This window comes from Anopheles coustani, chromosome 2 (assembly GCF_943734705.1).
Source record: "Anopheles coustani chromosome 2, idAnoCousDA_361_x.2, whole genome shotgun sequence".
In the NCBI taxonomy this organism is placed as follows: Eukaryota; Metazoa; Arthropoda; class Insecta; order Diptera; family Culicidae; genus Anopheles; species Anopheles coustani.
Genome location: NC_071289.1, coordinates 93,614,752 through 93,642,196, shown reverse-complemented (window position 1 = coordinate 93,642,196; position 27,445 = coordinate 93,614,752). Strand labels below are relative to the sequence as shown.

The 27,445-nt window shown below is 49.2% G+C and overlaps 3 protein-coding genes across 4 annotated transcripts; 1 reads left to right on the top strand and 2 right to left on the bottom strand.

The window, feature by feature from the left end:
- The first annotated feature begins 1,066 nt into the window (after positions 1-1,066).
- Positions 1,067-20,079, top strand: LOC131266508 (uncharacterized). Its single transcript, XM_058269057.1, has 14 exons — positions 1,067-1,597; positions 1,682-1,833; positions 6,083-6,145; positions 6,194-7,399; positions 10,579-10,775; positions 17,011-17,112; positions 17,185-17,334; positions 17,398-17,517; positions 17,585-17,679; positions 19,036-19,127; positions 19,209-19,401; positions 19,462-19,597; positions 19,690-19,872; positions 19,940-20,079. The coding sequence occupies exons 1-14, from the start codon at positions 1,081-1,083 to the stop codon at positions 20,055-20,057; spliced, it is 3,324 nt and encodes a 1,107-aa protein (XP_058125040.1). The 5' UTR covers positions 1,067-1,080; the 3' UTR covers positions 20,058-20,079.
- On the bottom strand, positions 12,236-16,749 carry LOC131266507 (uncharacterized). Its single transcript, XM_058269056.1, has 2 exons — positions 16,338-16,749; positions 12,236-15,916 (listed from the first exon to the last, which is right to left on the bottom strand). Exon 2 carries the CDS (start codon positions 15,823-15,825, stop codon positions 12,328-12,330), a length of 3,498 nt encoding a protein of 1,165 aa, XP_058125039.1. The 5' UTR covers positions 15,826-15,916; positions 16,338-16,749; the 3' UTR covers positions 12,236-12,327.
- Positions 20,080-22,954: 2,875 nt separating the features above from the next.
- On the bottom strand, positions 22,955-26,688 carry LOC131263780 (vacuolar protein sorting-associated protein 35). Of its 2 annotated transcripts, none has more exons than XM_058266035.1 (6): positions 26,466-26,688; positions 24,891-26,089; positions 24,153-24,822; positions 23,865-24,079; positions 23,611-23,794; positions 22,955-23,549 (listed from the first exon to the last, which is right to left on the bottom strand). In XM_058266035.1, exons 1-6 carry the CDS (start codon positions 26,466-26,468, stop codon positions 23,385-23,387), a joined length of 2,436 nt encoding a protein of 811 aa, XP_058122018.1. In that variant the 5' UTR covers positions 26,469-26,688; the 3' UTR covers positions 22,955-23,384. The 2 variants fall into 2 exon arrangements, with proteins under 2 accessions (XP_058122018.1, XP_058122017.1); XM_058266034.1 differs by lacking the exon at positions 26,466-26,688 and adding an exon at positions 26,200-26,278.
- Between the last annotated feature and the right edge of the window lie 757 nt (positions 26,689-27,445).

Below are 27,445 nucleotides of genomic sequence, written 5' to 3'. Positions count from 1 at the left end.
CGACATCCGATTAGCGCAATCAAACTGCTGGTCTGCCGGGAAGACCTGGACAACCGGGATCGCGGAGTCCTGGTGTAGGTGCTATTAAACAAATTTAACAACCCTTGCTGATTGTTTTGCCGTGGGACGGCTATGTATTTTCACTTAACCGTGACTATCAAACGACATTTCGTTCTTTTCTCCTACTTCGAGAGTCACGAAAGGTAGCCTCAACTTTGTGCATGACTCTTTACGAAATCGACGTTCCTTGGTCGAGTTTCGAGACGAGAAATAAATTGGTTTGTTTCCCAATCGAACTACTTCCTCTTCAACTTTTCTAAACCAGCATTAAGCATTCATTATAAGAACATTACACTAAGCCACACTAGATTTAGAGGTTCATATTACTGGCTGTTAAGATGATGACATGTATTAAAAAAAGAAGACATTTAAAACTTGAATTGCGACTTCGAAAAGCGTCTCCTGATATTTGAAGAAAGCTATGGAAGAGTAGAATCTGATCAATCTTTCGATGTGATTCATTGAAGTAAATCGTTCATAGATAAGATTCACGAATCAGCAAAACTTTTTTGGAGTAAAAAAATGCACCGCCTTGGTTGAAAGGAAGTTTTGGACATTATACTAAACACCCAAGTCTTAGGATATTCATTTATTTTACAGATTTGAGGTTCATTATTCATTCAATTGAAAGATTAGCTCCGATTCCTGGATCTGAATCTAAATTACCCAACATTAGTGTTTCGTAGAGTTGCGAAAGGAGAGGGAAGTGAAAGTTGCTGTTGTTCAAAATACCTCTCAACCACACAATCAACCGTGACATCCTTTTCCCGAGTGGTCAAAGTGATTGTATAGTGAGTGTTCATCGTAATCACTGATCCTAGTACTAAGCGGTGATTAAGGTTGGGCTAATCGGTGGAAAATGGAGTCGCTTTCACCACACAAACACTCCACCTGACAGTGATTGAATGTGAGCTGGGAGCACGGAGCCTCTTCTGCAGCCTTTGTTTTGGGATTTGGTGATCCAATTGCTTTTCTCCCTTTCCCCCTCCTACCACAACCACTACAGTGCCCCCCGATGCCATGACAGTGTCGGTTTCGCAGCCGCAGCAGCCGATCGAAAGTGTGCACTGCAGCTCTTCCTCGCCGACACGCGGAACCACCCTCCCGCCTCCCATCGCGCGCCCACCCGCCTCCGGATCCGCCACCTTGGACGCAGCGGTGGCGTCGCCGTCGATGGCGATGGCCACCACCGCACCGATGTCCTCGCCGCCGCCGCCGTCGTCGTCCACCCTCGTCACCGCCCCTCAGCGGGAACCGCCCGAGGCCAACCCAGCGCCAGCCCAGGGCACGCCAACGTCGGCTCTGCGCCGGCTGTACTTCAAGACGGCTCGCGCAAGCAAGGCGGCCAGGTCGGCGGCGGCCGTGATGGGGGTGGCTGCCGCCGCCGCCGGCTCCGCGACCGTCCCGAAGGTGGTCGTGATGGGTTCGTCCACGACCTCCGAGGCCACCATCAACACCTCCACCGATTCGGCCTCGACGCACCTCACCAACGTCACCACCACGACCGACACCGAGACGAACGACTCCCTGGACCTCGGTAAGAGCCCTTCTTCGCCACTGGAGGATTCGACGCAATCCCCAAAAGTGATTGATATGGTTTCCCTCCCTCTATCCCACGAAGGAGACGCGTCTGGGCAGAGTGAACTGTTGCTCAGCTCGCTGGAGGACGAAAGCTCCAGCATCATCGCCCTGAGCCAGACGGACGGCAACGAGAACGAGGAAAACATCACCCTCGTCAACGGGCCCGACACGCCATTGTTGATCAGCTATCAGGTAAGTTCCTCAGCTCCTCGATTTACCATCCCATAACGCTTCGTGATGGAGACGACGTTACTATGGTTACCCGATGATGTAACGCCAATCAGTCACATCGATTAACGCTGCTTAAAATGGGTACGGAATGTCATTCTGGACTCGTTGGTGTTTTTCAATCTACAAAACACTTACTACAACGCAATATATTGTTTACAGATCTAACTGCAGAGGTGAAATGTTTTACTACGCCCGTGTATGGCACGTTCGACACTCTGGAACACAATCCGTCTTGTTTTGCATTCCCCAAGGCGAATGACGCGAATTTTCCCTTCCCCTAGCGGGAACCGGTGTCGATAATTACATTTCCCAAACTTACTATTACCCACTGCGTGTGAAAACGGCCCCATTCCGGTCCGGCGTTCGTTCCTTCGTACGTCAATGGCGTTCGTGGAAAAATCCCGGAAGCCGCGCGCGGAACCGATTGGCATTTACTGCCCTCGTTTTGCAGGGTATGCAAAACCCCGGCCGGCTTTTGGTATGCCTGAGTGTTTGCATATGCCGCCGCACCACTCCAAAACTTGCCGATCGCAAACGGTCCGGTTTCCGGTGCGGAACGTCTCAATCGCTCCAAACGTTCCGAAGCCGGCCGACTTTACGACGTGGGCAAATATTGAAACTGCAATTACGATCAATATTTTAGTCGGCATTCGGCGTCGTGTGCTGGAATCCTCCACCGCCGAATGGTTCGGGAAGTGGCCAGTGGGGAAGTGGCCAATGTTACAGAGCGTCCCGACCAAAGTACTCCAAGTGTGTGAGGCTTAGAGACGAAGAACACCACTCTCCGATTCCGATTAGCTTCAGATGCGTTTCCTTCAAAACCTGGGCCCCGGCCTACTACCCTCCTTTGGCTCGCTTCCTTCACCCTATCTTGCCCCCCGCCACGCCATACATAACGTCGGTGTGTTATGACGTCATTTGCAACTATTGAGTAATTTTGAGAAGTGGCCTCATCGCATCACCGCATTCGAAAGCAGAACCCGCGTTTCTGCCCATTCCGTCCTCGCGTGGTGCAATGGCAATTGGAAACTAAGTCACTGGTTGCAGGGTGCATCCTTCCCCTTCACCTTCGCACACCCTTCCCCCTACCCGCCATCCACTCAAGGGAGAAAGCGTTACGCGCTTCGAGTTCTAAGAGGCCAAGACGCAACTGCACTTTTCCGCGCTCGAATCGAAAGAGTTTTCACTTTTCACGTGCGTTTGCATGTGTGTGTGTGTGTGTGTGTGTATGGCGAACGGCGTGTATCGCATCGCATGCATGCGGGGCTTGCTATTAATAGTGCCGTCACGTTTGTGGCCATTTTATAATTAGCGTGTTTGTGTGTTATTTTTAGGGAAGGCTTTTTCTCTATGCAGCCGCGATTTTTCATCTCACTATTGTGTAAACATATCAGCGGCGACGACAAGGGTGATGTACACTTGGGATGAAAAATTGCCCCGCTTACGTCGCTACATTAACACATACACACCTAGCACACACACGTGCGTGCGGGGGTTGATCATGTGACGCTTCTTGTTGCATCGAACTGACAGAGCGCTGGCAATTTTTTGTTTCCGTTACAACAGATGGGACACAGTGAGATAAAATTTTCTGATTGAAAGAAACATGCTTACATCGATATGTTGGGCATATTTCAAACATATGATGATGCCTCGCCCGAAGAAATGGGCGCTGCGAAGGAAATGGGGTAAAGCAGCACCATTAATTTTAATCATACATTTAGCGTTTTGTTTCGTACTTTTTTTCTTTTTTTGAGAGGGAAAACTTTTTCCTGCATTATTGTTATGTTCGCATTCTTTGTGCCACTTTTAGCTACTTTTTTCTTCGTGCCTTCAACACAAAAACCTATATGCTTTTCTGCCACTTTTCTCCTTCGTGTTATCAATGGCCTACATGGAACACTCTTTTTTTCCACCATCCGTTTAGTTTTTCCTTTTTTCTTCCGACCGAACCAATCCCCTTGCCATGCTGCTGGTATTTGTCTGCCGTCTTCTTTGTTCACTTCTATCCCGGGGAAGAAACTCGAACGAATGTGTTTTGCTGGATGGATGGATGGATGGGTTGCATGCGACTCCGAGATGGGAACCGTTTCCCCCCCGCACCGGAAAAGGAACCGGAAAAGCCGGGCCCAGGACACGCAAGGAAATACATTTTACATGCGTGATATTTGCACACAACATGCGCCCTCCCTAGAAGAAGGAGAAAAGGACGCAACAGCGGGGCAAAAGTGGTGGTGCGGGGAAGGGTCGACTTACCAGTGTATTTCGTTTCATTTTATTTTTCCATCACCCTTTCTCCGCCGTGTAGTTGTTTTTGTGTGCGAAAGGAAGCCTTTTTTTTAAAGTGAAGGGAAAAATCACGTACACCTTAGTGGGAAAACATTTCCGTGTGACGACTACCTTGTCAAAGCGGAAATCAAATGCAAACCATTACCTCAATGAAGGCGTGAAATAGAGAAAGAGAGTGGATATGTGACCAACGAGTGGTGGAAAAGTTCCGTTGGCGTACATTTGCCAAAAAAAAAAAACACAGCACTAACCAAAATGTAATGTTTGTAAACTGTGTTTCCTCATCCTTCAAATCAAATCTTCGCACCGACCTTTTCGGATTAACTCACCATCGCCCAAACGTTTGCGCGTGTTTTGAAGTGGGAAAAATGGCGTTTTTCCCCCCGGGTGCTACGATGATGTATTGACCCTGAATTCACAACGGCCATCTTTCAGCCGATTTGTTTACCCGCGTCGTTTGTCTCTCTCTCTCGCTCGCTTCTTCCGATAAATAAAACAAACATCAAATCACCAGCGGAAGAGAAAAAAAAAAAGCGTGCAAACCCGACCATGTTGAGCTACGCCGGGGATCGCAGTAGACGTTTGTCACAAAACGCGTGTCAGCAAATGCAGTCTCGATCATCGAAACCCCTCCTCCTGCCGTGCGGCCGGCAGTTTTCCCCGAGCAGTTTTCCCCTGGGAGGAAAACGCTTCCTGGACCGAATGTCTGGCCTGTCGCTGACATGACGTGTGTTTGGACAACAATTTGCCTTGTCATCGCAGCCATTGCTCCCTCTCTCTCTCCCTCTCTCGGCTTGATTGGTGATTTAAGCGTTCCGTGCGTTTTCCCATGACACTCGGCGAGGATGGGTTCAATGTATCAAAGTGCAACAACTTCGCACCAAGCAAGCCGGGGCGGCGTATTGATAGCAGCACGATTTCCGATAATGGAGCGAACCCGACGGCACCCCGAGGCAGAAGACAATCGAATGAATCGGAATGAACGATGATGAATCACTCAGTTGTTTGCTTAACAGAAAGAGAATCGGACTATTTATTTTATTTCTCCTACAGTTATTCACAGTGCAGTACCCGGACTCTAACGGGAAATAATGGTATGTTCTTGCGTTGCACTTTGAAGAATTATTCTGCTTTCTTTTTTTTTCTCCCCCCCCCCTGGTCGGGTCTTTTACCTTTGTGCAACCGTGAGGCGGGTCATAAATCTCGTCCGGTTACGTCGCGCCGGCCGTGTGTGACATTTGTTGCCTGCGAGCTGCAGCAGCGGCACGCTTTGTGACGGTGCCGGAGCGAACGTTCCGTGGATGGACAAAGTTGTCAGTCTGGCCCCCGGACTCGGACTTGGCGAGGGGCTTAAACTATTCGCCCGTTGCTGGAATGAACCGTTGCAGCGACGATAAATTGCACGGGAATTACGCCTCGGTGGGAGTTTTTTTTCCGGAGAATCGTCGTCGTCGTCGGTGCAATGCTTTGAACTATCGCTTCTACCATCGTTAGAGAATGGCACCGTTTTGTTGCGACAATGTTCCCGACTATGATGGACCGGTGTTGTACGCCGTACTTTATTAGACACTTTACATACCTTTGGCTAGAGCCGAAACAGTACGATGGGTTTCGGTGGACAAACTTTCGAAAGACTGTATGTGACATCGGACCTAAACGGATTCTTGGAATGGCTAGGTGTTGACGCACAGTGTGAGCGGAAAATCCAGTATCCAGTTTGCGGCCAATCAGCGTTTATTCATATTACTGACTCAATGTTGCATAGTTTTAACCTGCTTTCTCAAATTTCGTTCATTTTGTGACCTAAGATTTAATTCTGCATTTGACGATGGAGGCGCATGGTGTTTTGTTAGATTAATGGAGGCGCCTGGTTGTATGGACAATCAAGTTTATCTTTCGTTTTCTTCCTCTCCATTTCCAGGAACTGGAGGATCTCTCTCCGAAGTCGCCCATCTTTTCGTCATCCCGTGAGCCCTCGCCAAAGGTGGCCACGGGTGGAGCAGGAGGCGCCCCGCCTGATGGTCGGTATCAGCATGGATCGGCTCGAACGACGGTACAGTCCGCTTCCACCCGTTTCCCCTTCGATCCCCCAGTGTCCCCGAAAGCGCACGGAGAGATCACGCGTGGAGATCCGGCGTCGTACGCACGAACTCACGAAACCATGTTCAGCTTCGACGAATCGCCCAATCCGGTGCGACGTCCCGTACCTCGGATGCCGGAGCAAACTCCAGGCAATGCCGCCGAGGCCGGCCCAGGCCAATCGGGGCCGCCCCCGCCACCTCCAGCGGTGGTCCAACCGTCCACCGGGGAGTCATCGTCTTCGGCATCGACGTCCAACACCTCCACACCGAAGCGACTGATGAACACGTTCAAGACGCGCAAGGAGCGGCTGGTGCAGCAGGCGGGCAGTGCGGTTGCGGCGGCCACTGCCGCCGTCACCTCCTCGTCCGGCGGTGGCAAGCAGTTCAAGAACCCCAACTACGATCCCGACCTGACGATGTTCCCCTTCGATCGGGAGGCGATCGACTACGAGCGCATCCAGCGCGAGTGCTTCGCCGTTGAGGAGGAGCTCCTGTTCGAGCACGATCGGGCCCGCCAGGACGAGCTGGCTCGGGGGGGCGGTTGTGGCGGTGGCGGCGGGGAATCACCCTCCAAGGCGCTGTTCGAGACGGAGATCTTCAGCGAGCACTACTCCATCTTCCAGCAGTACGCGTACCTTTCGCAGCAGGAGCGGGACGCGCTGGATGCGGGGCGCAGCTCCTCCTCCAGCCGACGGTCGAACCGGAAGCCGACGCCCGCCGCCGATGCGTTCTCACCGAGACGACACCGAGCGGAACCACCGCCGATCCCTCCGGCCGGACCGCGACTCTCCAAGTTCGACCAGATCGCGACCAAGTTCGACATGATGCCGGCGAAGCTGGGCGGGGGGAGCGGGGGCGGCTGCGGCACACTTCCGGACCTGCGGGTCGACTACTTCGTCGAAACGTCGTGCTGTTCCGGCGCGGGCATGTCGGTGTCGCCGGGCGGGGAACTCGAACCGCCAGCGTCGGGTGAGCCAACGTCGAGGGCGCGTGCGTCGTCGTCCGCCGGCACCGGGGCGCCCTCTGGCGGTGGTCTGCAGCGATCGATGGAAGCGGCCGGCACAGGCGCAATGGCGTCCGGCACTATAAATGTTACGTCCAATCCGATGGAGGGAGCAGTTTGTACACAACCGCGGGCGACAATAGTCGTACAGCAAGTACGTAGTTTTGTCCGTCCCCATTTATACACACACACGCACACCCTTTACTCCTAGCCAGTCGTTCTGCGTTGCTTGTTTTCGTGTCCCTGTGTTAAGCGTACCGACATCTGTCTGCTACACCTGGTGCATTTACCTCCGAGCTGAACCGTGTCCCTTCCGCGGGTGCTGGAAAAAATTCCATCGTGTGTCCAGCCGTCGTCGTCGTTCGTCAGTGGTGTCCGTGTAATTTACGCCGCCGGTGCCGAAAATCGAACCGAAAGTTTGGGGCTATTTTTACTCCATCACACGTTTTGATTTTCTCCGCGATCTTCGGCTGCGACCGCTGTTTTATCTCAACCGGATCGATTCCGGTCCCTCGATCGCCGATCGATTGTTTACGATAGTGTAGCTTCCGCGGTGTGGGCCGCGTTTACCAGAATTCCCCGCCGAACGAACATGCGGAACGAACACTAAGGCCGAAGGTGTAACGCAAATCGTACAACTCCGTAGTAAAGTGACCCGAGCGAGGTAGTGAAACTGAGCCACTGAGGAGAGTGATTTTTAGCCCGAAGGCAGGCAAGCAAATCAATCACGCCACACGATGAACCGTTTTATTAAAAAAGTGACCAAATTTTTGGACCATAAGGTATGGAACGAGCTGAGTGGCTTCTGGCTTTTCGCTAACAACGACGTTTCACAACGCCTGCTCTGCTTGCTCAACTCAATGCAAAAGTGTGACTTTATTCCAAAACGAAAAGTTTAAATTGACTGCCACGTGGAAGTTTCTTCCAAAGCACATTCTTTGATAGTGCCGTTTCCGAATAGTTGTGCGACTCGCCAGTTTTTTCCAAATGTTCGCCATTTTACATCGCCTCTATTCTTCTGTTTACAGTAGGAAAAATGAGTGAACGAATTTATTGTTGTTTACCTTACGGAAAGCAACGACTATAATGTTGCCTGTGTTGTGTTGTGTTACTCGGAAAGATACTCGAGTCTTCAGGAAAACAACCTTTTCACGGTATGCCAGAGTGCATATTTTCTTTTATTACAGACATTCTGCGAATGGCTTTGTTTGGGGAAAACCATTTGGTTCCAAACAGTTTGAATCGGACAGTTTGAAATCCTATTACGATTGGAGAAATGTTTCTCTACCCAAAGAAGAATCAGAACGATGTAAATGAGACTGATGCTTTATTTAAAATGCTCTTCAAACGGTGTATGGTCCAAATTATATTTGTTTTGAATTTGTATGAATCGAGAAAAATTAAACAAAAATTTTCAAAAATCTACTTATACAAACAGTAAGAAGAGGGCTCCTTGAAACATGTTTTTGGGCAAAGTAAATGTGCTCTAGTGCTACTTCCTCGAAGCGATCAAGTTCTAGGAAGTTGTTTGAAAAAATACGATTCATGCTGCCTATCACCTGGTGGGCTCATTTATTTTTTTCCTTCACGTGCAAAATTCTTCGAACAGTCACAAAGAGATGAGATATGATGCTGCCACCGAGAGAGAAAACGACGGTGGAAAATTCGACTGACTCACTAAACGCCGCACTGATGCGAACCGATGGATGGTTATAAATGTTTAGTCATGCTTCCGCGGAACATGCGGCGACATGTCTGGCGGACGAGACGCCAACGAAAGGCGCATCACGCAATTTGATACGAAACACACGATTCCCGCGAAGTGTTTCAGTGCTTTGGGAGTGTGAAATGTGCAACTATTTACTTCTAATTTGGTTTAAAAGAGATTGCTATCGGTGTTCGGCTTCTTCTAACTATTTAATTACTAACAGCAGTAACTTTTCGTTTTTCTCACTACGATTCTGAGTGCTTTGCCTGACAATATAACGCCTCTGGAGCAGCGATCCCACTCGAGGAGCTTCCCGAAACGGTACGATGCCGTATGACTGCAGACGAGTCATCACGTTGGATGATTGCCGTGGCGTGTCGTTCGTCCTCCCGGCCCCGGAGCAAGGGCCCCAATGGGATGGGAGGCGCAAAACGTCGATGATTTCATTACGCCGGCAAGATGTGCCCCATCAGACCAGCCAAGAAGACAGTCAACATGATTAGGTGGGCGTGAAGAGAATGAACGTGCAAACCATTTCGGCCCCGACTCTTCGGAGGACTGGCTTTACTGCCTCTGTTGCTGCTGCACCTTCCTCTCCTGGTGCCTGATGTCTCACGTCTGTCGATTTCCTGTTTTAATCAAAACACATTTGGACCGAAATGCTAAATGGCTCGCCATCATCATCATCTCGTAGATGTTATAGATACACTCCACGCACGGAGGCACGCTTACCGGTGGACGTGAGTTCCGGGGAGGGGACTTTGGGACCACACGAGAGCGTGGGATTACTTGCTGCTAGGGCCTCCGAGACCGATACAAGTGGCCGGTCGACTCCGAAGTCGAGGAAAACGAGCTGGCAAACACTGGATCTAGCGCGCGAATGGCTGAGATAAGCAACTCGTCGCCGGATGTCACGTTTCGGCGTGGAAGTGGAGGGCCGCTGCTGCTAATCTCCGAAAACCCAGCACTTGGAGCGCTCTGGACAATTGTCTCCCACTCCTCCCCTCCGCCCCGGGCGGGTTCAAGGCGCCACGTTCGATGGAAAAAGCCACGCCATAAATCATGCTCCGCGTACTAGCTGCCTCTGTTTGTGTGTGTGTGTGTTTGTCCGTGTGCTGCGGGGAAAATTATGCCATTCATTAGCGCACGCGGTGACACGGAAAATCGGAACCGTCGACCGCTCTTCGGCGAAAACCGTGGGGTGTTCCGAGTTTTTCGCGGGTACGTGTGGGTGCGGGGTGGAACCATTTCGGTCCCTTAATTAGCCGTCGCCATTGACAATTCGGCAGGGGGATTTTGGGCGCGCGGTGGTAACTCAATTTTAAGCAGCGCGTCGCTTGCGTTTGACTGCTTTTGGATTTGATTTAACGAAGTTTGGCCTGCCCAAAGTTGCGGTGTTCATTCACAGTGAAGCTGGAGTTTCTGGACGCTCTAGTGCCATTTGTCGCCAGCGCCAGCACCATTAGTTTTACCTCGAATCTTTCCAATTATCTTTCTAGTTGTTTCATTTATCCCAAGCAAACATAATTCACTAACCCAGCTTCCGTGGAATTGTCCTTGTGAATGCGCCCACGATTTATCCACTTTATAATTGTTGACTTGCCCTTGTTTTCCGTTCTGTGCAGCCATCCCTAAGCATGGACTACACGTCCGTCGAGACGATCCTGCTGAAGAATGAGGGCGAATTTATTAGCGTCGGCGAGCAGGGAAAGGATCTCCTGTCGGCGCAAAGTAAAAAGCAGCAGCGAGAGGAACACATGCGGCAGTTGCTGGACGTCACCAACACACTAACAACCGAAGAGATTAAAGATTTCGAAATGAGGTAAGTACGCTTCACTAGACCATTCCAAACAAGTAATAAATTGTCAAAGAACCAGCATACTGTTTAAACGACATGGAACTAACTCTTGAGCTTAAACACAGTAGGCGACAAATAATTGCGAAGAATAATGAACAGTACTGCTTATTAAGGTGTTTCAATTAACGAATGGTTCAAACACCTTTTTTTGGATATGCCACAATTCGAGCGAGGATGAAAACAAAAAGGCTACTTCCCACACAATCATATTTGTATCGTTGTCTATCGATCCGATCATTTGCGTCGTCGTTGAAAGATACAATCGGACTTGTATCCAAAGTCTCCGCCATAATGCGCAGTTGTTGGAGGATGCTGGGAAATAAACATTTTAGTAAGAATTTTTACTTCTCAACCGACCCAAAAAAAAAAACAAAAAACCCATACACAGACACGTTCAAAAACTCACCCAAACTTCCGCTTCATTTGCCACCAGCAAATGAACCCATGAGAAGCCGATCTCGACCACGAAGCGAATACGTTTATCCCAACATGCGTGTGGCCGTATGTTGTATCGGAAAAGCGAAAAACAAAACAATGAACGCGGTACCGTTTTTCATTCGTTGTTGTTGTTTTACCCCGAAGAAGAACCATCGTCCGGAGAGTGGACGTTCAAGGCCAACAGAGAAGATCGGAGCGCATTTTAACCACATCTGGACCGGCCGTTGTGTGTTGCTCGGTGGAATATGTTTAACCGTCGGAAATGATTCTCTTTAATTATGATGCAACCCCCGACAGCACACCGGCGGCTTGTACCGGTGAAACAACCTTCCAAACGGTTGACCGAACGCACATTGAATTTAATTTGAATTATGTACGACTGTCAGCTTAACGACACCGGGAAGCATTCCCAACGGGGGCTCGGAAAAAAGGGGTAGGAAATCGACCGGAGGTGTAGTGTAGTGGCATTGATTATGGAAAAATTGTCAGAACAAAAGTTGTTGCCCCTTTTCTTTCGCCAGCTTCTCATTCGAAAGTTTTAATGATATAAAGTTGGATTGCGCTGGTTGGTGCCTGGGACGTGTTTGGAAAACCTCGGTGAGCTGGGTGCCTTTTGTGAAGATATTTCACTGGCAAATTAGAATGCACAAGCCCCGACCGCCCGTTGAGAGTCCTTCGTCCATCCAAGAAGGCAAGATTTATTTGATACGTTCATCTTCACGTCAGTAATCTAAATGGGCATTGTTTATGTTTTGACGCAGTTTCCAACCGAACGGATCTATTCGTGTGAAGTATTGATTATTCGCCTTTAAAGTGCAGAAACAACATCTGAGCTGCAGCACAGAGGAAAGTTAGGTTAGGGTTGAGGGGCAGAAATGAGCGGGGTTTCATTTGGTTCAGTGCCAAGAATGTGTGCTGGAAGTATTTTCCTCGCCTGCCTCGGTTCGGTAGGAAAATGAAAAACAAAACACAAAAACACGTTTCGTTATTCGGTTAAAAAAGCAACATATGATTATGCGCATACTATTTAGCTTTATTGAGTCGAGAGCACGTGGGCAACCCTTTCCCGCAGGCCCTCTCACGAATCGCCCAAAATCTGCTTCAAATCGTCCGGAAGACTCTTTTTCATGTTTTCCACGTGCCGCAGCAGCTGGTCGCGCGTATCCTTTGCATTGAGCTGCACGGGAAGAGTGGTGGTGGTGCTGCCGCCTCCTTGCAGCAGCGTCAGCTTGTGCCGGAGGCGCAGTATCATGTCGACGATCTCCACCTCCAGCTTGCCCTTGGCCCACTCGGTCAGATTGGACTCGGAGAGCGTCTGCATGTGCAGCACCTGGAGCGTTTGCTCCAGCTCGAAGTAGCGCGTCTCGTACCAGCCGCGGAAGTTCGGCGAGGCGAAGAACCGCCGGTACAGACCCTCCCAGTCACCCTTGCAGGTGGAAGTGAGCTGCGGTCCGCACTCGTCCAGCGTTCCGAGGAAGTCCTCCTGTCGGAATGGGTTCGGCTGCGGGGCGGAGCGAAACGGTGAGATGTCCTTCTGCAGCGGCATCAGCGAGGCCATGTAGCGCTCGAGCGGAATCATGAAGCTTTGCGTCAGCTCGAGCAGATGCCGCCGGAGCAGGGCGGATTGTACGGACAGCGGACGGTCGGTTTTGAGCCCGAGCAGTATCTTCTTAATGAACGCCTTGTCCTTCTGCACGAACGGTTTGTACTGCGTGTAGAGACCGGGCGACGAGTCGAGAAGCTTGTGGGTGATTTGCTTAATCTTGGACAGTCGAGAAAGCGTCGCGGACCCATCCGAGGTGGCACTTCCGGTGGCACTTGCGATGGAAGTCGCGGGAGAAGTCGCGCTTCCCATCGCCCCTGCAGCATGGTGTTGCTTTTGACGCGCCAGCAGCTGCGCCTCGGTGCTATCCTGAAGCCGTATCGTGTGCGGCCAGTGCTGGAGCGTTTTGGCGAAGAACGGATTCGTCACGCCGAGGATGATCGATGGGTGGCCGTTTTTGCTCTGCGTGAACTCTTTGAACTCCGTATCGTGGATGGTGAAGTAAGGACGGCTTTCGGCGCAGTACGCCAGCGGGCTGATAAGGCTGGTCAGCGATTGGACCATGTGGGCGCAGTCGGTCGGTGACGTGCCGGTCACGATGATGGGTTCCCCGGTCAGTACCAGCTCCCACAGCAGGTGGATGTGGGGCAGGAAGAACTGCAGACTCTTAAAGATGTCGATCTCGTGCACGGAAGATATGATGCGTCGTGCCGGGGCGTTCCCTGGCTTTGATGGCGGAAGACAGTCCACCAACGGCACGACCGGAGGGATACTGTTTTTACCGTTCTGCTTCGGAATTGACACCTCGTAGGTGCTGCCGAGGAGGGGAAGAGCGAGCGGGTCGTCGCTCAGCAGCGAAGGCCACTTGCAGATGCTATCACATACGGCTTCGAGAGTGGGCTCGCCGTTGCTAAAGTAGGCGGGGGCAATCACACTGCACAGCTCGTAGAAAAGGTTCACGAACGGGAGCCTCGTCAGCAGCACGAGGCTCTTCTGGAAGTAGCCACGCTTCAGCGAACTATCCTTTATCTGGCGGAAGTACACGAATCCCCAGAAGTGGCCCGGATCGGCACGATGCACCGGCATGCAGTTGCCGTTGAATTCCTGCAGACCTTTCGGGAGCGTCGAGTTTTCCGATCCGGAAGAAACGCGCAACCGGATGTGGAACTGCGAGTCACCCATGCAGCCCGAATTCGAGTCCGGAAAGGCCAGGTAGCAGATGTTCATCTTCTCCTGCTCGGCCAGCGTCACGTGCTGCGGATAGATGAGCTCCATCGCCTGTCCCAGCTCGAGGTCGAACGTGACGACGCAGATGCAGTGCAACCATTCTGCAAACCGATCCCACGTGCCAACGAGCGTCCCATCGGGGCCGACCTCCTCCCGGTCGTTTCCTATGAGCGACGCTGTCGGAGACGATGCCTCTTTCAGCTTGCGTTCTGCCTCCTCCTCCACCTTCTCCATGCCGCGTTCCATTTCGAGCAACAATCGCTTGTGCTCGTACACGATCCGGTCGATTTCGTACCGCTCGAGTCGACCCTTGTCCAGCGTCGCCTTCAGCTCGATATTGCCCTCCACCATCACGTGCAGCACACCGTTGAGGTCAACGTTAAACGAAAGCCCAACGTCCTCGAGGTCTTCACTAAAATTGCCCTCCAGCTTCAGCCGACCGAGGGTAATATTATCACTAACAATGGCACTTTCCCCTTCGTACAGCCGCTTGACTTCGCGCACGTGCCGCACCCGGTGGCGCACTTTGAGTGGAAGCGTCGAGTTGCGACTGATCAGTATCCGAGGAGACTCTTGGTCGCCGTCCTCACCCTCACCGATCATTCCGATCGAGCGGGGAACTAGATCCCACCAGAGCATATCCTGAATCGAGCACGACTTGTCCCCGGCTAGGATGCCGGCAGCGATGGCAGCGCCTATAACCACCGCCTCGTCCGAGTTGACCGCGCTATTGAGCGACCGCCGGTCGAAGAACTCGCTCAACATAATCTGCACCCGGGGAATGCGAGACGATTCGCCAACGAGCATTATCTCGTGCACAGCAAACCGATCCTTACGGGCGCGCCTCAACGCCATCTCGACGTGGAGCATGATGCGCTCGAAAAGGTCCTTGCACAACTCGTCCACTAGCTCCTTCGAGACCGTTGCCGAAAGCTTGTGTCCTTCGTGGAGGTTTTCGATCTCCAGCGTCACCTGACTCGTGTAGGACAGTGTACGCTTTGCTTGCTCACACGCCTTCCGCAGCTTTCGTATCGCGACCGCATTGTGGCTTATGTCGATTCCCCGAGTTTCTCGCAGCTCCTTGACAAAATGCTCCACCAGCCGGGTGTCGATGTCGGCCCCTCCAAGCTGGGTGTCTCCGGAACTGGCCTTCACTTGAAAGATGCCGTTGTAAATCGTCACAATCGAAACGTCAAGGAATCCTCCTCCAAACGAGCACACCAGCACATACTGTTCGCCGATGAGCTTTTTGTTCAAGCCAAACGAAATGGCCGCTGCAGTTGGTTCGTTGATCAGCCGAAGCACCGTCAACCCGGCAATGGTTGCCGCATCCAAAATCGCTTGCCGCTGACCGTCGGAGAACTGGGCCGGCACGGCAATGACCGCTGAGGTTACCTTCTCCCCCAACTGCCTTTCGGCCATCGAGCGCAGGTGGGCCAGTATGATGCCACAGATTTCCTCCGGCTGGTAGCTTTTCGTTTCCCCCTTGAACTGCACCTTCAGCCCAGCGCCCTCGCGTTTCAGTCTACCGAGGATTCGCTTCACCTCGAGCACGCAGTTGGCTGGGTCGAGATCGGCCTGTACGAGGGCTTCTTCGCCGATGAGGCGAGTTTTTTCGGTGAACGCCACCACCGACGGGATGCGGTGGTTGCCGGCCTCGTTGGCCATGATCTCAAACTTGCCATTCCGGTAGATGCCAACGCTCGAGAAGCTCGTACCGAAGTCGATCCCTATCGCAACCATGCCTGCCGCGGCCGCCGTCGCCGATTGCTGCGATGAGGAAGTGTTTTTGTTCGTCGATGTCATTTAACCGTCCACTAGCAAACGCTTATCAAAGAAACCATTGCTTTCGAGGACGCGTGTGCCGCCGGAATTCAGTCCCTATAATCTGATGTTCCTGAAAAAGATGGAAAGAAGGGTAATTAACTGCTGGGACTACACAGAGACAGTGCCGCCTCATTCATGGTAGCTGTAGCTCATTTTGCTGGGACTTCTTTCACTAGTTTTTTTCGATTATTTCGTTTGTTTTAATTAAGAGATCGTTAGAGAACGAATTACGATCCGTCGGTAGTCTTTTTGCTTCCTTTATGCGATGGGGTACGTACTAATCAAAACATAAACAAACAAGCAAATGCTCTCCAATCATTACACGCACACATGGGATGCTTTTATTTTTTCCGCGAGTTACATATGATTGTTTCTTTTTTCCTTTGTACACAAAACCATGCAGGTTGAAGCTAAAACGGTTCGTTTAAGGGAAATGGCAAACATGAACCACAGCCGAGGGGGGTGGTAGTAGTTGGAACATTCCCACTTACCTTCTTCTGGCGGCTGAGAAACATCCGGGTCGGGGCAGTTCAATTATGTGAGCAGCATCAGTTGAACAATTTCGCACAGTTTCGCACGTCTTTCCAGCAAACGTACTGCTTTCGTTTGAGATAGTAACACACAGTAAATTCGCAACACAAATCATGCCCAAAGGAATCACAAACAGCGAAAACAGCAGCTTCACACGGACAGACTTCTTTCTCCTCTCGAGGGCTTTTTACTTTCGCCACCACTAACAACACTCCATTATAAAATAGACACAACAAAGTAATAAGCAAATTTTTAACACGATAGATTAACAAACTTGCCTTCCGGTTAACATTTTCCCTATTTCGTACAAAGATTCTCTAATAATCGGCCGCACAAACAAGCACTTTTTTTGACGGAGGCCAGGCCATTTCCATTCTTTCGACACGGACAGTACGACGACGACTGTCTGCTTTTCAGCGCAGGCGCATTGTTCGACCGACGAAAAAGTATGCAATCCGTGCGTATAAACTGGTCGCGAAACAGATGGCGTTCTATAAGAGCGGGTTGAATACTGTATACGAAAGAGCCGTTATAGACGAATATTGCTACATGTCTTTAAATGTTGGTTTTATTTGATTACTTCAAAGATTTTTGGATTAAAAAAATTTCTTCTCAACACCTTATTCTTCTTAGATATGGTAGCCCACATCACAGTCGATCTCAATCGGTCAAAACTCCAGGAAGCCGTGCATCTGGCCGTCCAAATCAGCTATGCTTGCCACAACAACGTTCGAGGTAAGATTTCGATTTAAATATTCTCACAATGTTGTTTTAAATTTGTCAATAACACCCGGTGTATTCATGCAGAGTGGCCTCCATGCCCAACACCGGCGTCGAAGAGGAATACTACAGACTGAGGCATTTTTCAATCACCGGAAAAGGTGTCGTCAACCGGGGCGATTCACTAAAAAGCCGACGAAGCAAATCAAACAACAGTGTAGCTAGCTCAAACTCGAGGTATTTGAAAATCGTACATAAACTTTTGCTTAGCATAAATTATGAACATCGCATTTTCAACAGTACCGAACATCTGACTCCTGCCGCCGGCGCCGTTGCCGGATCGGCGCGAACCTCGGCCACGTGTAGCCTGGCATCCAGTCGTGAAAGCAGCACGTCCAACCCGGCGTCGGGTCCATACAAGTAAGGGCGGACTTTATCAGAGTTTTTTTTTCTGTTGCTTAGAACACATTGATGTTTTCCTTTACAGAGTACTGATGCTAGGCGGCGCAGCGGTGGGAAAAAGTTCATTAGTGTCACAATTCATGACCTCGGAATATCTGCATGCGTACGATACAAGCATAGGTAAGCTACAACACCCGGTAGATGAGCATCCTTTCATACAATCCCCTACAACAAATGACACGAACGAACAGAACACGTGGGTGATGATGTTTGATGCTTATTTGAATTAGCGTTGTGGGTGGTTGGGAGAAAATAGCTTATCGAAAGAAGAATGATGATGATGATGATGCTCGCCTACACTTGCATGTCCGTCAATCTGTGACATTGTAGTGGCGAAAGACAAAAGTTGTTACCATAAATGCATTGGACAGGCGTCATAATGCTCTTCGCTGTACCTCGATTTCATTCCTCGGCATCGGCAAAAACCTACATAACCCACATGTGCTCGTAATGGATGTTGCGTTAATGAAACTGTCCCAAACAACTAACGATCGTCAGGTCAGTTTGCTACACAAGAGATGCTGAGCCTTTTATCGAAAGTTTCAAGGTTGTCATTAAGCTTTTTACTCCTCACGGGCGCGTGGCCATTTTGAAAAGCGTTGCAACGCAAATGCAATTAAGCTCCATCAAAAATACCAAACTGCATGTGGCAGTATTTTCCTGCAACCATTACGGTTCACAGAGACAAATATGTCCATGGATGTTACAAAGTGACGAATGGGGTGGGAAAAATATGTACGTTATCGGTGCTGATCAATATGCCACCGAACGTTGGTAATTTCCTTCCAAAACGAACCAATTTCCTTCCAGCTTGACACTGTCTCGGTGACCTAGTAAGAAAAGCAGATGCCATAGACACTCAGTTTACCCTTGGACCGAGGCAAAGGATTCATAACGGCAACTCGGTCGTGATGCTGTGGCCGAAAGGGAATTAATTAAATTTCCTCCTGCGACGTTCTGTTCTTGGACGCGCGCGACCTTCATTACCTCGCCGTCTATATATCACTTCGCCCGACAGTGGCCGTTTTTTATGTGACCACATAAAATGTTTTCGCCTATCCTGGCTCTTTGGTCCATCGCTCTTTGTTGCATCGTTTCATTCAAGCATCCTTTCGATTTTCCCAACCCCGTCCCCATTTAAACGCCTCGCCGCTGGACATTGATTGCACCTGCACTTTCCTATGATGGGTCTTTTGTGTGTCAGCATCCTATTTGAAATGCCACGCTCCACCCACGCCCCCATTCGCCCCCGTCATCCCTGACAGGGAGGAAAATCGATTTCCACAGATGTTGCTTCCCTTACCATCATGGAACCACAATGGGTTCCCTTGGGTGGGTGGCAAATGATATTGTGTTTAATGTTGCCAATTCTACGTCAACAGTTTGATTGTTGTACCGTTGTAACAAAGCAACCCAAGTTCACTATGAAAACTAGTAACGATTTTTCTTATTTCAAATTTTGTTCTTCTACTTTAGATGACGATTCGGGGGAGAAAACCGTTTCCGTTCTTCTCAGTGGAGAAGAATCTGAGCTGACATTCATCGACCACGGCTACACAGAAATGGCAGTAAGTTGTGTTTTTTTCTTCACATTTTCCCTTTCCCCTCCTCTAACACATCCTTTTCGAATATTTCTTTTATTGTTGCAGCCGGAAAACTGCATGTCTACGTACGATCCGCACGGCTACTGCGTGATATATTCGTCGGCGGACAAGGGCAGCTTTCTGGTCGCGGAACGTATCCTTCAAACGCTCTGGACGACGGAAAACATTGCCCAGAAGGCTGTGATTCTGGTGGCGAACAAGGCAGACCTCGCTCGTAGTAGAATGGTGTCATCCGATGGTGAGTAATTCGTAAACATGCAACACACCAAACATTTCTAACTATCTTCCCACTTTCCAGAGGGCAAAGCAATGGCAACGCAGTACGATTGCAAATTTATCGAAACATCCGTCGGCATCAATCACAACGTGGACGAGTTGCTGGTGGGGTTGCTTTCGCAGATAAGACTAAAGCTGGAAAACCCAGAAAAATCCAGGTAGGCCAATCATCAATTGGAAGAATTTACTACACACACACGCACAGAAGCGACAAACTGTTGTAACACTTTTTCCCTTCTTTCTCCTTCAGAGATCTGTTCCGGAAACGATCGATCCGAAAGTCGAAACGTCGGGCCTGCTCCCCGCTCGGTGGCGCAATCTGTCTGGCAGGTATTGGTGGCAACACAAACCCCAGCACACCCGTGTCCGGGCCGTCGGCCAATGGGGCCTCGGGTGGGTTTGTCGAAACGCCGACTGGAAGTGCCCATAGCAGGTTAGTTACCTAATGTTTTCCCTCGAGTATGGAAAGGATTTCAATGGCTTCATTTCTTCAATTCCAGCCCCCGAAAATACCGTGGCTCACGGACATCGGCTAGCCTGAAGGTGAAAGGGTTGCTCGGACGCGTGTGGGCCCGTGACTCGAAATCCAAGAGTTGTGAAAATTTACACGTGCTGTAAATTTCGCTCACTAACTCTCACTTCCTGTCACCAGCGTGGCCATCCTCGGGTAGCTCGATCGAACCAGACAGGGTTTGCGTTTGCGAAACGGAAACGGCTTATCATGCGTTCGATCGAAATACTCAAACCAGCACACCCCGCCCCCCAAATAACTGCAGTTGGGGATGTACTGTGAAAGTTAAATCCTACATCGTACTAGAACAACTGACCTTCAAACGTTTTCCACGAGCTACTCAAGTACGAGTCGCGGGAAGGACCGACGGAAGAGTTGTTCCATTTCGGCGTAGAACTATTCGTATGTTTATCGTTCCTTAAACCATATCCCGCTCCCTCACCCCGCCGGAGATTCCTTATTTACGTGGTTTAAATCGTTAAGTAAGGCGCACATACTGTTTCACACAAACAAGTGTAAAGTTCCTAAGTGATTTAACTTTAAGGCACACATCGGCAACGTTAGAAAGCGGGCTTCTATTACTTCGACAATGCGCAATCGGAACCGTTTTTTAGTAATAATTCGTCCATCATAATTTGCAGCAATCACACGTCCATCGTTGGCGTCCACAGTACACGTCCACTGTTCATCGACCACAGCAAGGGAAACGATTGTAGCTTTGCGAAAAAGAAAAAAAGTTAAAACAACTCCGCCGAAGACGAGCGCAGCTTGCAAAACATAGTTATAATGCAATTCAAATTATTTTAGTTCGATCAGTCGTGTAAAAAATACTCCTCTATTACAAGCGACTACACGAAGGATCATATGCAAACGGTTTGGGAACCACAAATGAATCATCGAAGCAGCATAGAATAGACCACACAGTAGAGAAGCAGAGGCGCGTACACAGGGTATGGAAGTTCGGTGGGAAAGTGCCTTTTCTTAGTTGCCCCGTCGGTGTTTTGATCAGTTGAATTTCCTTTCGCTTTGTCCACTTTACCATCCTGGTACATCGTACAGAAGCTGGTTCCTGCAGTGAACTTGTGCCTGTCTGCTTAGTCTTTGGTTAGCCCGGCTAGAAACAGAATAGAAACTAGAAACCAAAATTTCCACCGGGGCACGAAAGATAAAAGCGCATACAACGAATGCGACCAATAGTGGTAGATTATGTTTCGCAGAGAGATGTTTCCGTCGACACGGAGAACGAGCATGAGATCATTATGCTAGGCTGAATCATCAAGCGAGTAGATCCTTTTTCTTGCATCCATCTTCCAATCCTAAATGCGTAAGGCTGTTTCTCATCCATAGCGAAAAGCATAAAACCACAAGCAATAGGTTTGCATTTACAATACATTTCAATCCAGATGATAATACCTATATCAAATACACCTTTTGGCGCCTTATCAGGAAGGAGCGTTGGTTGGGAGAAAACATAGCTCAAGAGAGACATTATATCGAAACAATACATAGAGGAAAACTTTAAACAAAAAGAAAACATTACAAAACAATGCGCAACAGCGATAAAACATTGACCAAACATGGATCATAATACACCACAGTAGAGAATACATAAGATTTAGAGCAGCGAGCCGATTCATTCGAACCATTTCTTAAATTTTGGTGCTGGCGGCCGAGAAGAAGAACCGAGAAAGGATTTTACATAATCGTTGTTATTGGTGCGGCCAGTATTTGCCGAATTGAAAGTATGAGGTAGAGTCACATCATGCACACTCAGTACCATTTCCTAGCCCAAATCCTGCCTTGTTTTTTGTAGTGAGTATTGTAGTGGAGCTAGGGAGGATGCTGAAGAAGCAAAGTTGGCAAGCTACGAAGTTTTATACAGAGTACAGATACCCGGCAACGTTGTCGTAAGCGGCGTTGCTCCATGATACCTAATAGTAGTTATACATAGAGCGGATGAATTGCAATTAAATCGAATGCATTAACAATAATCACGAGAGAATTATCAAGTTGAACTAATTCACCACAGATTTTTGCTTCTGTTTTCGATAGAATTTTTACACAGTATCAAACAAATTAAATGATCAAAACATTTACAATACACCATTTAAAGTATAGAGAACAATGAGGCGACAATTCGTACCCGGATAATAGGAGAGTTTGAAAGTTACTCAAAAGTAATATATCCGCCTGTATCCACTTGTGTATGAAGATTAGAACAAAATACATACCAACAGATGCAACCCACACACCCCGCGGGATCTAACGAGACAGTATCAAAAGCAATCGAAAACTATATCCAAAACAAAGAGCATTCGCTTCAATTTAGCTATAAAACCCTTGTTGTATCCACCATCGTGGGGCCCTTTACCGAGATAGATTTAGAGGCATCAACAGGTAGCGTTAAATCATTCCGTTTACGAGTTTGAATTTCGACATTTGGTTGGTTGGTTTGCCGAAAGGCGTAAGAACCATGATGAAACTCGAAGATCGAGAATAAGGTCGTGTAATTTTTTTAAAACGATTATTCTTTCCAGTATATCACTTGCTAGAATTCTCAATTTAAAAAAAAAACCCGCAACAGTAACGCAGCAACCGGCGTGCAAACTTGGGAATCTATAACTAAACGTAACATGGCTGCTGTGTTTAGTTTCACTTTGACTATTTATGAAATGGATGGTACGCGCATCGTTCAAAATGCAGCGTACCGGCATTGTGTATCTCTGAATGTGTGATTTGTGGTTTAGATGTGGACACAAAAACAAATATCGAATTGTAGATCCCCTTCTTGAATGTTTTTTCCTGAAGAATCATTGATGTAAGAATGGCGTGGCAAGGATACGATCGATGGAAGGAGGAAAAAAAAGGACCGATTAAATGACGCTTGGGTATTCTAGAATGGCAACAGCAATTCCACGCGACGCGATTGTAAACGAAGGGATAATGCAGAATGAAAAGGCAAGCAATAGCAAACCCATATGAAAAGCAAAACGCAAAACGCAAGCAAGCGAAGTGTAAACAAAAAATTGGGTCCAGCAGCGAAAGCAAAACAGTATTTTTCTCAACAAGATAAATAAATAACAGTTTTTTCTTGCTGTTTCTAAAATAAAAACCTTAGATGTATCAACCAACTGTTCGAGCACTTTAAGGAAAGTAAAAACTTAATCAAAACTTATGGGAAAGTTTGAAAGTCTGAATGAAGTTATGAGAGATAACTGTGATATGCATCCGAAGCAATTGAAATCATGAATTTACTTTTACGATTATACCATGCGCTCTATGTTGCTTTATTGCTGTTTAACTGATTGTAGTATCTGTAAAGTTACTATTAACGCTACTTCGCCCTATACGAATTATACCATACGCGACCACACTCCAACGTCCAATGATAGCATAGCAGGAGCTAACACCCTTCCTATGCAACGAATCATACCTTAATTCAGAGCAATGCCAGCAAACGATGCCTCCAAGCCGGTATTATCGGTTGCTTCCATCCGGCTGCGGATATGGGCCAGCGTGTTCTGATAGTGCATCTCCACCTGCTTCGTCTCCTCCGTGGGCTCGAGATTGGGAAGCTCTTCGTTGATTTTCGCAATCAACTGGAAAGAATCGATCGACATACGTGAGATTTGGAAGCATTCACTTGGATGCTGAGCGTACCTGATTGAGCATCGAAATGGTGATCTGGGTATTACCACGGGTGAAATAGAACAAATAATGGTTCAGCAGTTCCACGTACAGCTGCAGCTGAACACCGACATCCAAGCATTGGGATGCAATTTTTGCCGCCTTCTTCAAACACTCCAGCGTGCGCTTTTCATCTCGAAGCTCCTGCCCGTTTTGTCTGCAAAGCAATGATTTGTAATTAAACAGGATTTCGTCGTTTGCTACCTTCGAAAACATCCGCAACGTACTTTCCGCTCCAGAATAAGCTTGCGCACGTGACGACGGCGCGACATTGGTCGGGCTTCTTCAGCAGCTTCGATGCGGCCAATGCGCAGCTTGTTCGCAGTGGTTCAGCGTTTTCCTCCGAGAAGCAGGTCATCTGCTCGACAGTTGATATGATGAGCGTGATGGCAGCAAACTGTGATTTCGAGTCGGAAATTTCGTCCTCATATAGCGAGAAGGCCTACGGAAGGAAATGGTATTGTTATTTTAAGTTCAAGCAACTAACTGACAATCTGCGTCCCCCTCCCCCCTACCTGCGTCATAAAGTCGTAAGCGACCGCCTCGTGATTGGTGTAAGCGATGTGGCCAATGCACAGCGCACCCTGCAGATACAACCGCAACGCCAACTCGGGCAACTCGGACTTTGCCAGCACCGCGATCGTGCTGTGGCAGAACTGCAAAATCTTCTGACACTTTTTGTCCCACATTTCGTCCTCGGCGACGATCGATTTGTACTTGTACGCCAGCTGGTACGCCTGAAAGACGAGCGGTGGCAGCACGTACCGTATGCGCTGCTGGCCACCCATGCCAAAGTGTTTCCGAGCGGCGATCAGTATTTTGTACTGCGTGTCGGGATCGTCCGAGCGGAGCAGATGCACGAACCGTCCGACGATGCCCTGATCTTCGGCAAAGTCCTCCATGTTGACGCGCACGTCCGCCGGCTGATCGTCCTGGTCGCGGATCAGCGGCGAGATGATCGTGAGCACGCTGTCCACCTGCTCCGCCATCGGAATGAGCGTTTCATTCTCGAGAATGTTCATCACAATGTACAGGGCCAACGCTTTGCGCGAAGTGTAATCGAACTTTTCCAGCAAGGGAGTGAAGAACTTGAGCTCGAGTATCGTCAGGATGTTGTTGTAGAAGTCCACACACAGGCGCAGTAATCGAGAAAGTTCCTGATTCACCGAAAGCGAGTGTGAAATGCTGAAAAAACAACAAGCACATACGAATGATGAGCAGAATTCGTCAAGGCACCTCCGCGCGGTACATACTTGGAGAGTTTAAGTCGCTCCAATATTTGAGTAGTTGTCTCCAACACCTTGTCCACGTAGTCCACCCGGTCTGGGTACACTTTCTGCGCGAGACTAACGAGGGCCACCTGCAGCGAGACCGTGTCCTCCATCGGCAGGTCTGTGCGCAGCTGGACGATGTTGGCAATCTGTGTACTGAACACCTCGAACAGCTGCACCTCGGCCGGAATGGCGGATATGACCTCGGTCGCCCCCGTGGACGTTTGCGTGATCTTCCCGTTGCGCTGGTTGTACAACGCGAGCCGATCGATCAGCGAAATGATGATATTCTTCACGTTCACACCCGGCTGCAGCTGGGCGCACGATTTGAGGAACGGGTCGAGCGTTTGCAGATGAAACTCGTCCGGAAACACTTGGATGATGCACTCCATCAGATACTCCTGAGCGATCGCATCCCGACAGCTGACAACCTGCTCCAATATTCCCGGCAGTATGAGCCGCTGGTAGATCTCCAGCGTGGCCGATTCCAGCTGCGACAAGCGCACCAGATTAGTGCCGACCAGGATTTTCAATTCCTCACGTTCCTTCTCCCGTCGGGCGCGCTCGCTCGAGTGGCCCTGATGCTGGATCCGTACCCACAGCTTGTTCATCTCGGCAAAGTTGGTCAGCACAAAGTCGATGGCATCGATCACGGTGCCCTCGTTCTCGTCACCCGAAGCGCCCACCAGCGTCGTGTCGGGGAGAATGTTGCGTGTGCACTGCAGAAGATAGTTGCGCAGGAAAAGGCCCCGCAGTGGATGCTGCACGCCGCGACACATTTCGACCAAATCCTTCAAGATGCTGCGTTTGAGCGAACTGTTCGTCTTAATGTACACCAACCCGACGGTGATGAGCAGGTACAGTCGGGGGACGATGTTTCCCGCGTACTGCACGTGCTCGTAGAGATCCGGCACCTTGCGGCCCTTCTGAAACTCGTCCAGCAGGTAGTGCTCGAAGTGTCGCAGCTCGTCCGTTATGGCCATGTACAGCTCATAGTAGCTTTTGGGCGACAACAGTGAGGTCCGCAGCTCCCCCAACATTGTCGAGGCACAACGCATCGCCTCCATTAGCCGGTCCTTGTCTAGGAACCGCTTCATCTGGAAGGACTGTGCCCGTACCACCGTCACCGCTTCATTCAGCAGTTTATCCTGCTCGTCCACAGAGTTTATCGGTGTTTGTGGCTGTAATAGTAAACACCGATAAGGGTTAATGGAAGAATATATCTGACGTTCACGCGAGCCACCATCGTTGCACTAGCAAAACCACACCATGAGTCACAATTGTGAATAACCTGCGTAGGACGACGATAAAGCGCCGAGTTATCCAAGTTGGCTGAATTCCATAGATACATGATCTCGGTTGCTACTCGGGTTACTGTTTGTTCCGTGAGGATGCTTGATTTTTGTGCCAGTGGCAAACTGTTCTTATCAACAATCTAGTAGAACTCCAACTTCCAAGCAGCAGGTGTAGTTTCGCAGCCACGGGTGGCGCCACCACACACAAACAGCGAAAACGCATCGCATCGGAATCGGAATTTACTACCCACTCTGCACTTACCATTATCTTTCGCTGCTACTGCCGTGTATCGGTGTGCCTTTCCCCTGGACGGTGTTTTTTGTTCCTATTCTTATGTGTTGATATTTTCGCGTTCCGACTGACAGATCTCCCGTGCTAGTGCTGCTTCTGCTGTTCGACGAGCGGCCCGAGACGCACCAGCGACATAAGATTGATCAAATTAAACGGTTTTCCCTTATCACCAAAGTGCTTCTTTCGTGGGCGCAGCTAGGAAACGTGACGGGCGGTGGAACAGATAAAAACCCAAGCTAACTGCACTGCTGTTTTTGACGATTCCGTGCTCCGGTGATTAGAAACTTCAGGCGACCAATTATGAGTGAAAAAGTATGTTGGGGTGTTTGTGAGATCGCCAATGTTTATGCTTCGAAATGACAGCTGTGAAAAGTCATTGTGCATGTTTGAAGGGTTGTCAAATACATTTCAGTGCGGCGGTTAAATGGAATTTCCGTTTTGTTGAACACGTGTTCCGGAAGAGCGAAAATCAGTTGAGTTTATTTTGATAATGTTGGTATGTTTATTAATTAAGCATTTCTTCGTTCCGTTACAATACAACAGTTTCATACAAATGGAAGAGTAACTTTTCGGCCGGTAAGCCCTGTTAGATTCTTGGTTGATTTTATTGGTTGATTCGTAAATTTTGTTGACCCGCACATCGGTACTGGGATAAAGCTGCAAACGCGCGCTTCCGACATTGTTTGTTCGAATTTAAAAAAAAGGATAAAATGTACACAACGGCATGTACCTAACGACTAAATGACTTCAAGCAAACAATCGGCCCTTCCAAGTTCACCTTCTTCGGGATCGTTATAATTAGTGCACACTAATTCTACACATTTACATAGTATTGAAAACAGAGACAGACAAATTTGCTCGTGCTGTGCGCGTACAATGAACACCATCGAAAGCAGTTTTCGGTAACAGTAAAGAGTTTCGCCAGAGTCGGGTTTTTGCTTCGCAAACGG

Coding starts and splice junctions, on each gene's coding strand:
- LOC131266508 (XM_058269057.1), top strand. CDS start 1,081: ATGACAGTGTCGGTTTCGCAGCCGCAGCAGCCGATCGAAAGTGTGCAC. Junction 1,598..1,681: donor GAACGACTCCCTGGACCTCG/GTAAGAGCCCTT, acceptor TATCCCACGAAG/GAGACGCGTCTGGGCAGAGT. Junction 17,113..17,184: donor TTGCCACAACAACGTTCGAG/GTAAGATTTCGA, acceptor GTATTCATGCAG/AGTGGCCTCCATGCCCAACA.
- LOC131266507 (XM_058269056.1), bottom strand. CDS start 15,825: ATGACATCGACGAACAAAAACACTTCCTCATCGCAGCAATCGGCGACG.
- LOC131263780 (XM_058266034.1), bottom strand. CDS start 26,259: ATGTATCTATGGAATTCAGCCAACTTGGATAACTCGGCGCTTTATCGT. Junction 26,090..26,199: donor TTTATCGTCGTCCTACGCAG/GTTATTCACAAT, acceptor TTACTATTACAG/CCACAAACACCGATAAACTC. Junction 24,823..24,890: donor GAGCGACTTAAACTCTCCAA/GTATGTACCGCG, acceptor TTGTTTTTTCAG/CATTTCACACTCGCTTTCGG.